At 41.8% G+C, this 14,445-nt stretch overlaps 1 protein-coding gene across 1 annotated transcript; it reads left to right on the top strand.

Moving 5' to 3' along the window:
• The first annotated feature begins 295 nt into the window (after positions 1-295).
• Positions 296-14,102, top strand: LOC119005209 (intraflagellar transport protein 43 homolog A). The gene is made up of 9 exons (XM_037072774.1): positions 296-450; positions 1,744-1,845; positions 4,640-4,710; positions 7,244-7,279; positions 8,132-8,178; positions 12,437-12,509; positions 13,255-13,330; positions 13,468-13,530; positions 13,780-14,102. The coding sequence occupies exons 1-9, from the start codon at positions 325-327 to the stop codon at positions 13,888-13,890; spliced, it is 705 nt and encodes a 234-aa protein (XP_036928669.1). The 5' UTR covers positions 296-324; the 3' UTR covers positions 13,891-14,102.
• The last annotated feature ends 343 nt before the right edge of the window (positions 14,103-14,445 follow it).

Here is a 14,445-nt window from a genome sequence, read left to right as displayed (position 1 = left end):
AATATATAACAGTCAAGTATTCTGCCTTTTCTTTGATGTACTTTGTAACTTATTTTTATCTACACAATTATTATTATTATTATTATTATTATTATTATTATTATTATTATTATTATTATGGCGTACATGTTTGCATACTGGTGTGTTTCTCTTGGTTATTGAATAAATTCAGTAATTAATAATAACGTTGGAAAAACACATTATACTCCTCTTCTTTCCATATCTTCTGTGTATCTTTAGCTTTTATATTTATTTATTTATTTACATACACTGACAGGACTTCACAGGGGCGCGCCGCTCGCTCTCCCTCTGATCGGCGTTACCATGGTGAGCGTTGCTATACGACGCTTCCTGGTATCCAGGAAGACGCTGCTGCTCTGGCTGGGGATAGCAAGCAGGAGAGAAATGGACGATAACTTTCTGCTCAGAGATGCTGGAACCGTGAAAAATGTGAGTGACCCACCTAGAAAGTGAGCAGGAGCAGAGGAAACATTCATTTTGTGCGCTGTAAACGGAGTTTAGAACAGAATGTAACGGGGCGTCAAGGCTATTGCTAGCTGATTAGCTACGAAGCTAACGTAAATATCAGTATTAGCCAGTCAGTGAATCAGAGAGCTGCGGACCCTTCCTGCTATCAGCAAAGACGCATTATCATTTACTGCTTTTGATCAACGGCATCAAGAAGGTTTGTCTCTGAGTATGCACCTAACGTTAACTAGGTGGTTAGCTGTGTTAGCTGAAATATCCCGACATGCTTAGCAGCTGAGCTCAATGATTTGTGGGATGTTTTGTTTATCACAGAAGGGATTTCTCCCCCCTCTTTCAACCGGTATGACGCCTGTAAGTGCTCTGTCAACAAAAACATACACGTAACGTCCAATCATCATTTCCCAGAGTGGAATACATGTTGCAGCTAGTTAGGATTCCTGAGGGGTTCATCTACCTCTCTGTGTGTTGATGCTTTGGTTGCTGATTGTTTAATGTCCATTTTTATTGTGCTGAAATATTTGCAATGAGAAGTAAACCATTACTTATTATATTTGAATTACATTCAAGCACTCAGTATTGCTAGAAAGCATTGCTTAAATATTGATGCCTTTGATCATCTCCAATTGAGCAATTATTAAAGCAGGGTTCTGGATCAGCATGTCCACTGACTCTTTTTCTTCCATTGACCGCATAAAATGCATCATCCTATCGATTTCACCTCAGCTTCAATGGACATGTAGCTTCCGCCTACTGAGATACTTCATGGCTCCGAGGATCTACATGGGATGAAAATTTTAGTTTTCAGCGTTATATAAAAAAGAACTTTTGTTAGGAAATGACAGTACTGTTTCCAGAAATTTGTTATGACTATGCAGTCAGTTTCAGAAATGACATTTTACTAAGGTATATTTTGTTGTTAAAAGAACATGCAAATAATGTTACATCCGATTTTGAAAGTAGAAAAATGGCACAAAAGTAGATTCACTGCTCCATTCTCAAGGATATGTGTTCAAACAATGTTCATTTTTTGATTAATGCTCCCATCATATGCTAAAGAAGTCTGTCATCTTTCATTTACACAATGTGACTTCACAGAATTGGAAGTTTTACAAAATGACTAAGCTCAACAACACCTCAAACTCATTAGATGGCACAGTGTAAGCTCGATGTATTGCCCAAATCTCTGTTAGCTGTCCTTTCTGTCTTTATGATATCAAACTCATTTCCCATTTTAAAACTATGCACATTTCCCAGGTTGCAAAGTCTGGACGGAGAGCTCGCCTTGCAGCAGACCAGTCATCGTTTGAAGACTCTCGTCACGTAAGGAAGTCCTCAACCTCTGCTTCAGTGGGAGAAGTATGTGATCACACGATAACATACATTTAGTTGCATGATGTGATTTCACCTCACAATTAACTTCATCAAAATGCGTTTTGGTTTTGTCTCATACATGAATCACAGGATGACGAGGAGGTAGGTAGCATGAACAAAATGGTGACTTTGCATGGCTTCTGCTGCTAATCCTCCAGACTCAGCTTTGTAGCATTTATACTAGTTTGTTACAGTAATTGTTGTTGTATTTGATATCCAGGCCTCTTGAGATTCACCACCTCTCACATTACAGCAGACACAGTAGTGCCATCTTGACACACATGGTATAACGTTTTAATGGCGTGCTCATTTCTGTAGAGTTGCCATTTTCCTACTTGAGCAGGTTTTAAAGCAAATTCAGTCAGTGTTCCAAAACTGTAGCTGCTCTTCATTTATTGTCCTGTGTGTAATGGCTCTGATGTGCTTGCATGAAATGTTTTGAAGTGTTACTTCACACAAGCTCTAAAACCCTTTTAAGCTTCAGAGTGAAAGAGCATTGTAATTGTTCTCTTGTAAATGGTCTAATTGAAAAACAAGCAGATGACATCACTTACATCCCCATAAGTCTACCAACAGTTTTCATAAATCTTCTCCTTATACTGCCTGGTGTGAATCACTTTAAAAAACAAGAAATGTTGTCATCTCTGTGTCTTCTCTGTGATCTCTGTCTCATAAAACTTGTCGGAGCTGATATTTTCCAAATTTAGACTGAAAATAGGGCAAAAATATATGAGAGGAGTCGAATCAGAAGTGACAATTTCCATGTAACAAATAATTTCACTTTACTGTCGTTGGCATTCATGGAATCATCTCCTCGATCTGCACACTGTAAACCAGCCAGCATTCCTAAAGCAAAAACAATTCCAGCGATGCCTTTGCTTTAGGCTAATCTTCCCAAATTAGGCCAGCATCCCTAATGTATGAACCAGTATTCTCGCGCCCTCTCTGACCTGCTGTGAACATGCAATACATTTTTCCAGCGTGTCGTGCGACTGGGTGGGTTTATTTGCAGTCTTCGTTTATCAACCCCGGCCTCTTCTGCCGAAAATACCCAACTGATTGGTCGCATTCCTGACATCCTTTTAAACAAAGCCTCATTTGCTTTTATGGGCTCACAGGGTTTGGTCATCATAAGTTCCTTGCCCTGGAGACCATCAGAGAACCTTAAAATTAGAAACCATGAGGGATAAGCTAATTGCCTTAACAGCCATAACTATTTTACTACGACTGTGAGGTTCATATTTGGTCATGAAGACTTGGAGGCGCAGATTTATTTTGTTTCTCAGAACACTTGTGGTCCTCTCCATTTTTGTAGAGTGGAATAACTGTCAGAGGAGACATTTATTACACTCAAAGACACTTGACTGTATTATCTTGTCCCTCATGAAGAACGTTCATTGTCAAAAACGTTAAACATCAGAGAGATTTCACATCACTCAATCACCCTTTTTTGTAATGTTGCTTAGAATGACTCAGTTGTCATTATTGTAATCCCTTTTGTTCCTAATAAAGAGACAGTTACTAATTACACAAAGTTGAGGGAGCCAGTTCAGCCTCAGCTCTCTCGATTAATGGTAATATACAGCAGAGCAGAGAGGCTCCTCCTCCTTCTGCCCTGCTTAATGGTGACATTCAGATTTATAAATGGCTTTGGTGAAGGAACCGGCCATGAAAGATTATTTCCTCTTTCATCATAAACGAAAGAAATTCTTCACGAGCACTTTGTCCTCTGCAGACCCAATTTAGTAATGAGAAATGTTGTGCCTTTTATTTTTTTTCCCTAATTCATTTGTCTGGTGCCCACCCTCAAGGAATTCATTCATTCAAGTGCCGGTCTCATGGTCTCAGGATCGAGATGCATTCTTAGTTTACTATTTTCAGAATCGAAGAATGAGACGGGTCATTTTTTTTTTTTTTTTTAAGTTGACGATCTATTTTAGGGTCGGACATACAGGCCCTGGCAGTTCCCACACTGTGTTCCATATGTTCTTGTGCTGGAAACTATAAGTATTGAAAACTATAATAAACAAAACAATGGGGTGCATACAGCTGACTCTGCTACACATACCAGGCATATTGTTTGCTATACATGGGGTTTAAATAGCTGAAATAGGGGTGAACTTTGGTTAACAAACAGTCCCTATACATTAAGCAGGATGTTTAATCTTGTGTCTTTATGCCTTTAACAAGGGCTGTAGGGGTTATTTTATTTAATTATCTTTTAATCTTTTAATTATTTTCTTGTTTACTCAATTAGTTGTTCAGCCTATAACATCTTGATCAGTGTTCTTTAAAGTCCAAGGTGACATCCTTAAATGTCTTGTTTAGTCCACAGCCCAAAGATACTCAGTTTACTGTCATAGAGGAGCAAAGAAACAAGAAAATAATACTAATTTGATTCATCATTGCAGCCCTACCTTTTAACATTTATACAAGTTCACAGGTTTACTTTATCTGTTGGGATCTTTATTCTCTGTTGTCATAAATAATAATGCCACCTCCTGGCACCTTTTCAGGTCTCTTGTTTATGGCTTTTTCACAGTATTAAAGCACACACTATAGTCTGTTCACCACTGTGTCGGATAGGTTCTGATGGAAAACATAACCCAATATTTCTGACAATAATTTAAGAAGTCTCTTACACACACAAGAGATTTCTGTTCTTTATGTTTCAAGATTAAAGCCCAGCAACTGTAGCAAATATGATTTATTTATTTTCTATGTGCGTGAGCAAACATTCATTGAAGCTGTTTGCTATTAAACCTCTCTCATCTCTCAGGGCCCTCCTCCTAAACCAGCCCGGCGGCAGGGTGGCTGGGCAGAAGAATGCTCCAGCTCTGGTTCTGCCAAGTACGTATCCTCACCTTTTCCCTCTTCTCCCTTGGCTATGCCGAAGGCGGCGACCGCGCACTGTGGTCTCGGGTTATGTGTTATTAATGAACTCTCATACTGTTGAATGAGCTTATTTATCAGTGCATATTTGGCACTCAGGCTGTGAATCAACAAGGTTAGAGGGAGCCTGTCTGAGCAGGCAACTCTCCATTCGTCTTCATCTGTGAGCAAGGCGGTAATTGACATGGTTAATGCATCAGCCACAGGAGGGCACTGTTAGTCAGCTAGCCACTTCATCACGGGGGTTCAAGCCACTTAATCACCCCTCACCACTGCAGTCTGCTCTTTACACGGGGAGCACAACATGGAGAATTCATGAAATATTTGGAACAGATGGAAGCTGTTTGCCAAAAGCTTTCATCTTCAACTAACAGATCTAAATCTAAATACATGACTGAATCAACATGAGGCATTTTATTGTACTGTGGAACCACCTCTCTTGTTTTCTCTCCCACCTGCCACTGTGCCTCCTTTTTTTTCAGTCTCAGTGGAGGTGAGAGCACAGGAGATGCATTCAAGTGAACAGGCTGAGTCAATTGTGCTTATTTGCGTAGTTTACTGCACCGTTAGTGCAAGCAGGGAAAAACAGCAAACTCAATAGATCTTTCCTTTTTCACAGAAGGTCAGCGTGTCGCTTCTCTGCTTTTTTGCGTAACCCAGCTTGATTCTTGGTCTCAAAGCGATTGAAATACAGGAGGTGTAAAAGGGGTTTGCACGCGCATTGATCCTCTCTGAAACAAAGTAAGTAATGGTCCCCCCTGGAACCGGCAAGGACTTTTCCCTTCAATGTCACCCCTCATGCTCAATCACCGCCGCCCTCCTCCCACTAATCCCAGCGCAGAAATCCCAGGATTTGTCGATCTATCACTTCTAATTGACACTAAATGATCTGTCAGTTTATTGATGAACCTTTGAAACCAGGTTGTCACAATATATTTTATCCCTAACAACTTTTTCCAGACAGTTTTACCATGTCTATCGCTTTGCCTTACATGAGTCTTAATCAAGGGGCCTGTAATGTGTCTTAAGTGTCGCCACCCCCGCCCCCCAGACAGGACACAGTCCAAGGGCAGGCAGGTAGGCTCCCTCAGCGCCTCTCTGCCCTGCCTGGTTGGACTCTAGTACCGTCAAGGCTGGTGGTCTGCACTCAGATAGCACGGATAAGACAGACCAAACAGGAGTAAACACTTTTAGCTAAGAAATGATTTTGCTAATTGTGTTTCATGTCATTCTCTCCTTCTAGTTTGGCTCTCCCTTTTGAAAAATGATTTGTCAGGTGATGACAGGTCTTTGTGATATAAATGTCTAATCAAAAGGACATCGTTGTGCAGTCTCTGTATTTTTTACGCTGCTATATTTGTTTCTGTGAACTGAACAGCTCTGATTTTTAAGTCAGTTTAATCTTTATTGCCCAAACCCCCTAATTAAATTTGCCTCAAAGGCTTCACAGTCTGTTCAGCACCCCCCCACCCCAGAAAAAACACCTTAACAGAAAATAAGTAAAACCATGGGAAAAAAAGAGGGATCCCTTCTTTTTGGTTTGGAGTTGGTGTGTAGGTGCTACTTTAGATATATAAGCTTTAATATATTGATCATGCTTATTCACAGGTCATTTGGCTTTCTGGTGCTGCCTCTACTGCTTTGTGAACACTGATTAGTGTGCGGATAATTGAATCCCAACATTTGTAATTACTATATGTATTACAATACACACTTATTTTATTACTTTTTTCATAAACGTATATTCTTTTAAAGGAATATATTTTTATTATCAGTTGATACTGTAGGGCCACTATTTTGATTGCTGGCAGTATGAAAGGAGGAAAATGACAGCAGAGAAATGACTGGGTGTGATGCGTTTGAAACCAGTAGGGGGCACTACTCCACCAGGAGAACTAACAAAACCACTTGCATCTTGAAAAAAGACCTATACACACTTTTTGGCCACTTATTAAAACATACGAAAACATGTTTTGCTTTGATTGCTTTCTTTTATTTAACAGTGATTTATATGTTTACATACTTCTTGGGTAACAATAATGTAGTAACTTTAGTTTTCTTTGGCGTCTGGTGTGATTGCTACCTGTCTTAAATCCGAGTGAATGCTGAAAATACTGTGCTGAGGCAGGGAAGTGTCAAAACACAGTATTTTGGTGTCTGGCAAGCTCTGTTCAAGCTGGGCTGCGTAAATGGAGAGAGGTCTGAAAATAGCGGCACGATCCAGCAGGAGATGAAGCTGAGAAAACAGAGAGGAGAGGAGAAGACACGACTATGGTGGACCCCACTGTGTCTGATACAGCAGAATTACTATCATTAGATACAGGTGAAGAGGATGTACGCATAAGAGTAAATCTGAGGACTCTGTGAAGATTGGGGAAAAATATATCATAGAGATTTTTGCTTACCATTATTTTCTATCCAGGAATAATGTAATCTAACAAATGTGTTATTTAATTTGTCTAACAGTTGCTTTTTTTCTGCTGCTGCACAGATCTTCAAGCAGACTTGCCGCTGACGACCTGGAAGAGTAAGTTCACTCTGCTGCTGCATCCATATTTCACTGTAGACCTGCTGTTGTTGATTGAATTCAGCACTGGTCGCATTTTGTGTGTTTGTATGAAAATAAGTCAGTGTAAATATTTGTTCCCGTTGCAGTAAAGTGGAGATAGCGCTGTATTTTCAGATTGTCCTTGGTTGCAGCTAATCCTCACCTTCCAAGAACAATCACTTAACATGATTAAAAAACAGCGTGACTGAGTTGTCATCACTTTTATTGCTGTTAGGAGCCAAGTTGTCCTGTTATTGTAGTTTTTCCCCCCTCACGCTCCCTCCCATCATTCTGTGACTAGAATAGACATCACGGGAAGAGGCAGGTAGAGGACGGAGTTGTCTATGTTTTAGTCATCAGCGCTGTTGGAGCCCGATGCCTGACTGGCTGTGGTGAGACTCAGGCTTTCTGTGTAAAGTTGTTACCCTGCAGAAAAATCCCTTATGTTGTGCTCCTGTCACGACTGTCTTGTCTTAGTAATACTTATTCAGACTGCTGCTCCAGCTGAGTATGTGTTTTTTTTTTTTTTTTTAAATCCTGGAGGTGATCTTGTCTTAGGCTGCCAGGGTGGTCACTTAGACAAGCACTACAGCATCTCATAGCGCTGTCAGTGCCTTTTGGCAAAAGTGACTGTTCAGAACTCCAGTCAGTGTGTAGCACACTGAGCAGGTGTCCTAACTACCATGAGAGAAAGATAAGACGAAAACAGGCCCATCATCAAAGCAAAGCAGCTCAGGAGTCATCTCGCTCACTCCCTGTGATGACCTCACCATCGGGCTGCATTTTGAAAGCATTAAATAATTCATACTCTCACACTTCCTGTTTCTACAGCCGCCGCCTACGACCACAAACTCCCCAGGGATCAGATGATGAAGGAGGTAAGAGCACCCTCACTATCCCCCCACTCTGTGTCTCTGCTCATGGGCAAAGAGGAACCCTCCAGTGCCTCCACGGCACATTCATCCTCTGGAAGTAGAGCAGATAAGCAGGCGGTCAGATCATCGCTTTTCACTGATGCTCACGCCATATTTCTCCTTGAATCCGGCATAGATTCATGTGTTAGAACCCTGCCTTTGACCAGTGTGTGACTCTGTATAAGCGTGATGAAAATGACAACTTCATATGCTCATTAAATTAAGTTAGATCTGTGGCTGATGGAGAATATTGTTAGAGAATGTAAATGTTCCTTCACTACCCAGAACGACACAGTTGGTGACCAACACGCACACACACACACACGCACATGCACGCACGCACACACACACACACACACACACACACACACACACACACACACACACACACACACACACACACAAACAGTGTCAGACAGGTGCTGTTGAATACAGATCCAGCGGTAACCGAGTCACCTGAGGGCCCAACTCTGCACACCACAAACAGTGTCAGGACTGAGGGGGAAATCTCAGCTAAACCCTGCCTAGAATAATTGTTCTATTTTGTGGCGCAAGGCAGCTGGGGACAAATAGGGTCAAACAGCCTCACTAAAGATAGGTTAACAGCATGGAATGGTCTGGTGACAACAATAAAGGACTATTACACACCCGTACTCCCGGTAGTATTGAGTAATTCCATTTATGAACAAATAAACAAAATGCCATATTGATCATTAACATTTTATTTACAGCCAGTATGTTGTGATTCTGACTGTTTAGAAATGTCTATCAAGACGTTTCTAAATTCACAATAATGCAGAACGTCAAAAAAGTGAAGTGATCATTTTAAAAAGTTGTAAATCTGTCATGAATTGCAAAAAATAAAAAATAAAAAAAGTAAGTTAATCCCATTAATTAAAGGCTGCACAATTCAAAATTCAAAATTTAAAATATAGTCCAAATCACAGAAGCTTCTATTTCAAAAAAAGGTTAAATGTGACAAACAGCATTATAATTAAGGACTGTAGTGCTGCAGATTTGCAGATGTAAGAAGAAAGACCCACACAAATGTCGTATCATCATGATTTTGAATTATTTTTCTGTGAAACTAAAAAAAACGATTTTCCCACTAATTGTGAAAAATACTGAGTCAAATGTATTTTTAGTATTGAAATATTTCACTTTTTATTATTCTATTTTTCAAGAGTTATTAAAAAAATATAGTTGTCACTCAGAATAAAGGAAAATGTACCTCTGCAATGTTACCATCAAAAAAAGTGTCACTGTATTTAAAAACTTCCAAATTACATTTAAAATGTGTTGATAAATCACTTTGTTTTACATATGAACTGCAGGATGTGATGAACTGTAAAATTCTTACTATACTGTCAGTTTCTATTACATTTATGTACACACACGCGTGCGCACACACACATATTGTCCATCACTGTCCAGAATGAACTGGTTCAAATGGCTGCTTGAACGAAGAGTCCAGAGGTTTGGTTCTCTTGCAGTTAATGCCGCCGGAAAGATGATTACTCTGTGGAGGGAGACCTCTTAATACAGAGCTGGAGGCAGGGGCATTGGAAATTACAGTGCTGAGGGTTAGTGAGATAGCCCCTGCCATCTTGATTATGTCCCCTACCCTTATCCCTTATGTCCACTGGCTACAAGCACCGAGAGAGAGAAAGAGAGAAAGAGAGAGAGAGAGAGAGAGAGAGAGAGAGAGAAGGCTCACCTAGTCCCCTGCTCCCATCTTCCCCATCAGCTGCCCCCCCAAAGCCTCCTGCCGGTCACTTAAAATAGCACCAGTATCACAAACACACTCATCTCGTTTCATGTCTCACTGTCTTACTCTCAGCACGTGTTGTGTTGAATATTGTCCTGTAAGCTTTTCAAAAGGACTCTGGTCCAAGGTAATCATTTGACTGGACCCCTGTGTAGATTATAGGAGCCCAAGTGATATCCTGCTCTCCAAAGTCGCTGACTGGCGTGTGCCTGCCGGGAGTATGTCTACACTCACAGCAAATTATCCCCTTTTGATATTTACATGCTCCAGCGAGGAAGCCGGACGGGGCCCGTGTAATAAGGATACGCGTGGCCTCGCTTGCTGCCAGACAAAAGCCACCTTGATACATGTCCGGCAGAGGGAAGTCATTGTAGGTAACGCGTGCCGCTCTGAGGAGAGACGACTCCCTCTGATGGAGCTGCCCTTTGCGTTAGAAGAAAACACTGGTGCTTGTTTGCAGCTGCTTTGACGCCCTGCTTGACCTCCAGTAATGGGTTGAATTTGAAGCTCATTTAAAAATGTTGTTCCCTTTTTTCTCTTAATAATAGACTTTGCATATAGACAACATACGCCTCTGTGCTTCACATTGAACTCTCATGGAGTGTGTTAATAGTGTATTACTGGCTGAAATGAAAAAGGGTGTGTGTATGTGTGTGTGTCTCTGTGGATGGATAGACAACCCAGGAAGCTGTTTGCAAAGAGCCGGACGGCAAGGCTTTTTGATGTCATTGCACTAAGACCATTAAATTTGATTGGGGGTCCAGGGGGGACGGATTCTGCTGAACGCTGTGCTTTGTAAATGAGAGGACAAAGTGTCACCGGGGCCTCATGAATATGAAATACCCGCGCCTGCATTTATTTGGATATCAGAAACACAGATGAATCTTGTCAGTGGCTAAACGAGCGTGGCATTTTTAATTTGGTTTAATTAAAAAAGAGAAAGAAATAAGTTATCAGCAGAGGGATGAGCTTTTGTTATCTACCAAAAGTTGATGGGTTAGGATGTGAACAAGTTGCCTTCAGAATCCTTGATCAAAATCATTTCCCAGTCCGTCACTTTTTATGTTGCGCTCAAATTTAGAGTTCCATCATAGATTGACATTTCTTCAGCTTCAGTTTATTTTCAGAGATATTTTGAGGGAATAGTGACACCGATGCGAAGATATTTCCTCACATCAGATGCAGACTTCCATCTCTTCACCTCTATTTAGCTCCTCTATTGACTTTCCCCTCAGGGTGCAGTACTGTGGTTAGAGATTACTGACAACCCTCTTCATGCAGTCCAGCTCTCTTTTTCTCTCACTATCTCTGTTCCTCTCTCTCTCTCTCTCTCTCTCTCTCTCTCTCTCTCTCTCTCTCTCTCTCTCTCTTTCTCTCTCTCTCTCTCACTCTGTCTCTCGCTCTCTCTCTCTTTCTGTCTCTGTCTCTCACACTGTCAACACTCAGCTGTAGAGCTAATAAGGATGTGCAGTCTGCTGCCCCCAGAAAATATTGTACAGGAAAGCTACATGACACCCAAAGTTAACACATATAAGATATAAGGGCAGAAGGGAAGCCAGTGAAGTGTGTACTACATAAAAATGTGTACTAGTGACAATGATGAAACATTTTTTGTGAAACATTTCTTCTTTATTGATGGTTGTGCCTTACATTCTTCTTTAAATATACAATAACCTTCTAGTGTCACTTATATTGAAAGTCTTTGAACACATATCAATCAGTCTCTTTCTTAATTATTAGTTGTTCTTCTTATTTTCATCCAATCTGTCTGTTTTCTATTATTACTCCTCACTTACAAATGTCCATCTGAAAAATGCTGTGAAAGTTTGCCCTGTCCTTCTTGCGAGTGGAGCCATCCTCTGTCCTGTTGCGTTTTGCCAATTAAAGTGGGTTCCCACTGTTCAAGCAGCGGGTTGGCGGCTCCTGGCACTGCAGCCCCTGCCAGGCCGCACTGTGACTTCCGACCCCACACAGATGGGCCCGCAAGCAAATACTCTTGCACATGGCTGGATGCCGCCCCAGTCGGAGTGGCAGAGTGGACATGGAGGTCGGCCTACCGGCCACTGCGGGTCCTGGGGGTGGGCGGCGCTGACAGGGCCCAAATGCTAAGGTAGCAGGGGGTGCTTTCTGGGGAGCCCCTGGCCAGCGCCCCTCTCACAGCAGGAAGAGCTGCCGCCTCGCCTCCTGAATATTCATGGCCGCATGGCTATTGTGACAGGGCAGCTCTTATGAGGATGTAGCGAGAGAGAAGGAGGGGAGGAGGTGCCACACAGACATCACACATACACATACTCACACAAAAAATATGCACTTCAAGCATACATACACAGGGGATTTACTGTATTTATCATAGACTCTGTCAGCTGGCTGCCATCATATTTCTCTCCAGACTCTTTTTCAAAAACGTAATTTGATTGTTTTTTAAAACACTGAGGTCTCGTTTTTTGGTTACAGATATTCCAGTGATTCCAGAACTTGATGAAGTCCAGGAGGAAGATCTTACCAAGCAAGTTGCAGCTCCACCAAGGTACAGTAGTGAACGCCTTGAACTCGTAGAAGTTCATGCGCTCAGGATTCATACACACCTACACACACGCAGCATGTCCCCAGACCCATGTATGATGAGTTAACCTCTGTCTGTGCATAGGACACGAGATCAGTAGCCTGCTCTGGTAACTTTGATGGTCACCTGTCCTTCTTTCGTGCAGAGTCTCTTGCTTTATCGGGCTGAAATAGAGAAATAACAGTTGGGTGTGATTTATACAATTCTGTTACCAGGGTCCCAACTAACCGGGCCCTTTGATTTACAGGGCAGTGAGAGACACGCCGACATGTGTCGAATATGTAGCAAGGCTATGACAGCGGTGGAGGTTATTAGGCTGGGGCTTGCTCTCTGTGCGAGATAATATCCACATTGAACTCATTGCGGGGGCAATGTAGCGTGTAATGTGCAGTAAGTAGGACTGGCATGCACTGCTAGGCCCCGGCCACTTTGAGAGCCCCCCCACTTAATTCCAACCCACAGATAAGCAGCTGGGTTTCAATTTGAAGCGTTTACCACTTGGCAACCATCTCCTGCTCTCTGTGGTCTTTGCTCGAAGTCTTGGAGCTTCGTTATGCATAAACTCCAAACTTCTACAAAGCCACTTCTCAGTCTGGGTTTTGCGTGTCATGTGAAAGCACTACAGTCAGGCTTACCTCTGTTTTTCTGATTGAAATACAAATCTGTTAGTATGTCACATGCCTATTCTGACTGTCTATCACCCTGTTAGCATCCAGGTGAACCAGGTTATGACCTACAGAGATCTGGACAACGATCTGAAGTATAACTCTGCGTTCCAGACATTAGTAAGTCAAAGCCATTCATTTTTATATCTCTTTGATATTCCGATCTCTCAGCTCGTCAAGGTGGTCCATTTAATTTTGCAACCAACGTCACCTCTGTTTGTGCATGCTCAGTGAATTTTACTGCGCTCTTTCTTCAGGATGGAGAGATCGACTTGAAGCTTCTCACCAAGGTTTTATCGCCGGAGCAGGAGGTGAAAGAGGTGAGTGAATTTTTAGTAAATATAGCTTGTGGGCTCCAAGCGAAGGCCTGTCCAGCTGTTTCTAGAGCACCAAGGGAGGTTGCCACTCTGTCTCCCAGGTAATCAAGATTTATGATGTGTACATTAACACCCTCTGTTCTCCTTCCCCATTCTCCTCTCTTTGCTCCCTCTGTTCCCCATGCTCTCCTTCTTGGTATGTCTCCCTCTGCCTCTCTAATTCTTCTTTTTGCCCCCTCTTCTGCTCTGCAGGATGATGTGAGCTGGGACTGGGATCATCTGTTTACAGAGGTGTCCTCAGAGCTGCTGATGGAATGGGATCAAGGAGAGAGTGAGGAGCAGCCTGAGATGCCTCTAACATGAGGAGGAGGAGGTTTGGTCTGGGACTTTAAATGGCTCCAGTGGGAACTAGGTGAATGTCCATTACACAGAAGGGCCAGTGACTTTGGTCTTAGAAACTTTAATTACTGGTTGTTATCCAGAATTTATATTTTGTAAAGTGTAAATACAGTCTTTTTTGTATTTTCTAAATAAAGGTCAGTGTGCAGTGAACAGTGCTGCGCTGTCTCACCCTGTCTTTGTTCCAGTTTTTTTGAATTTCATCCTCTTTTGTTTGTTAGTTTTGAACTTAAACAGCCAAAAGGCAAACTGATTTTGTTTGAAGAGCTTCCCTGAAAAAAGCTGTCACAGATAAAAATGCCCTCCTTGTACTGCCAGCATTATCAAAACCCTCATACAAGTCCAAGGTTGATAATCAGCTAAGCTGAAATCCAGTTGATTGTGTTCAAATTAACATTCCTCATTAAAGCCTACAACCTTATTGTTATTGACTGTGCCATTGACTTTATCTTCCAGGTCCTCGATAGGAGCAAGCCCTTCACTATTATCTCAAATGCATTGAACACAGTTCCTATTGAC

This window comes from Acanthopagrus latus, chromosome 16, assembly GCF_904848185.1.
Source record: "Acanthopagrus latus isolate v.2019 chromosome 16, fAcaLat1.1, whole genome shotgun sequence".
In the NCBI taxonomy this organism is placed as follows: Eukaryota; Metazoa; Chordata; class Actinopteri; order Spariformes; family Sparidae; genus Acanthopagrus; species Acanthopagrus latus.
Note: the sequence above shows the minus strand (reverse complement) of the source record. Positions and strands in the feature narration are given on the sequence as shown.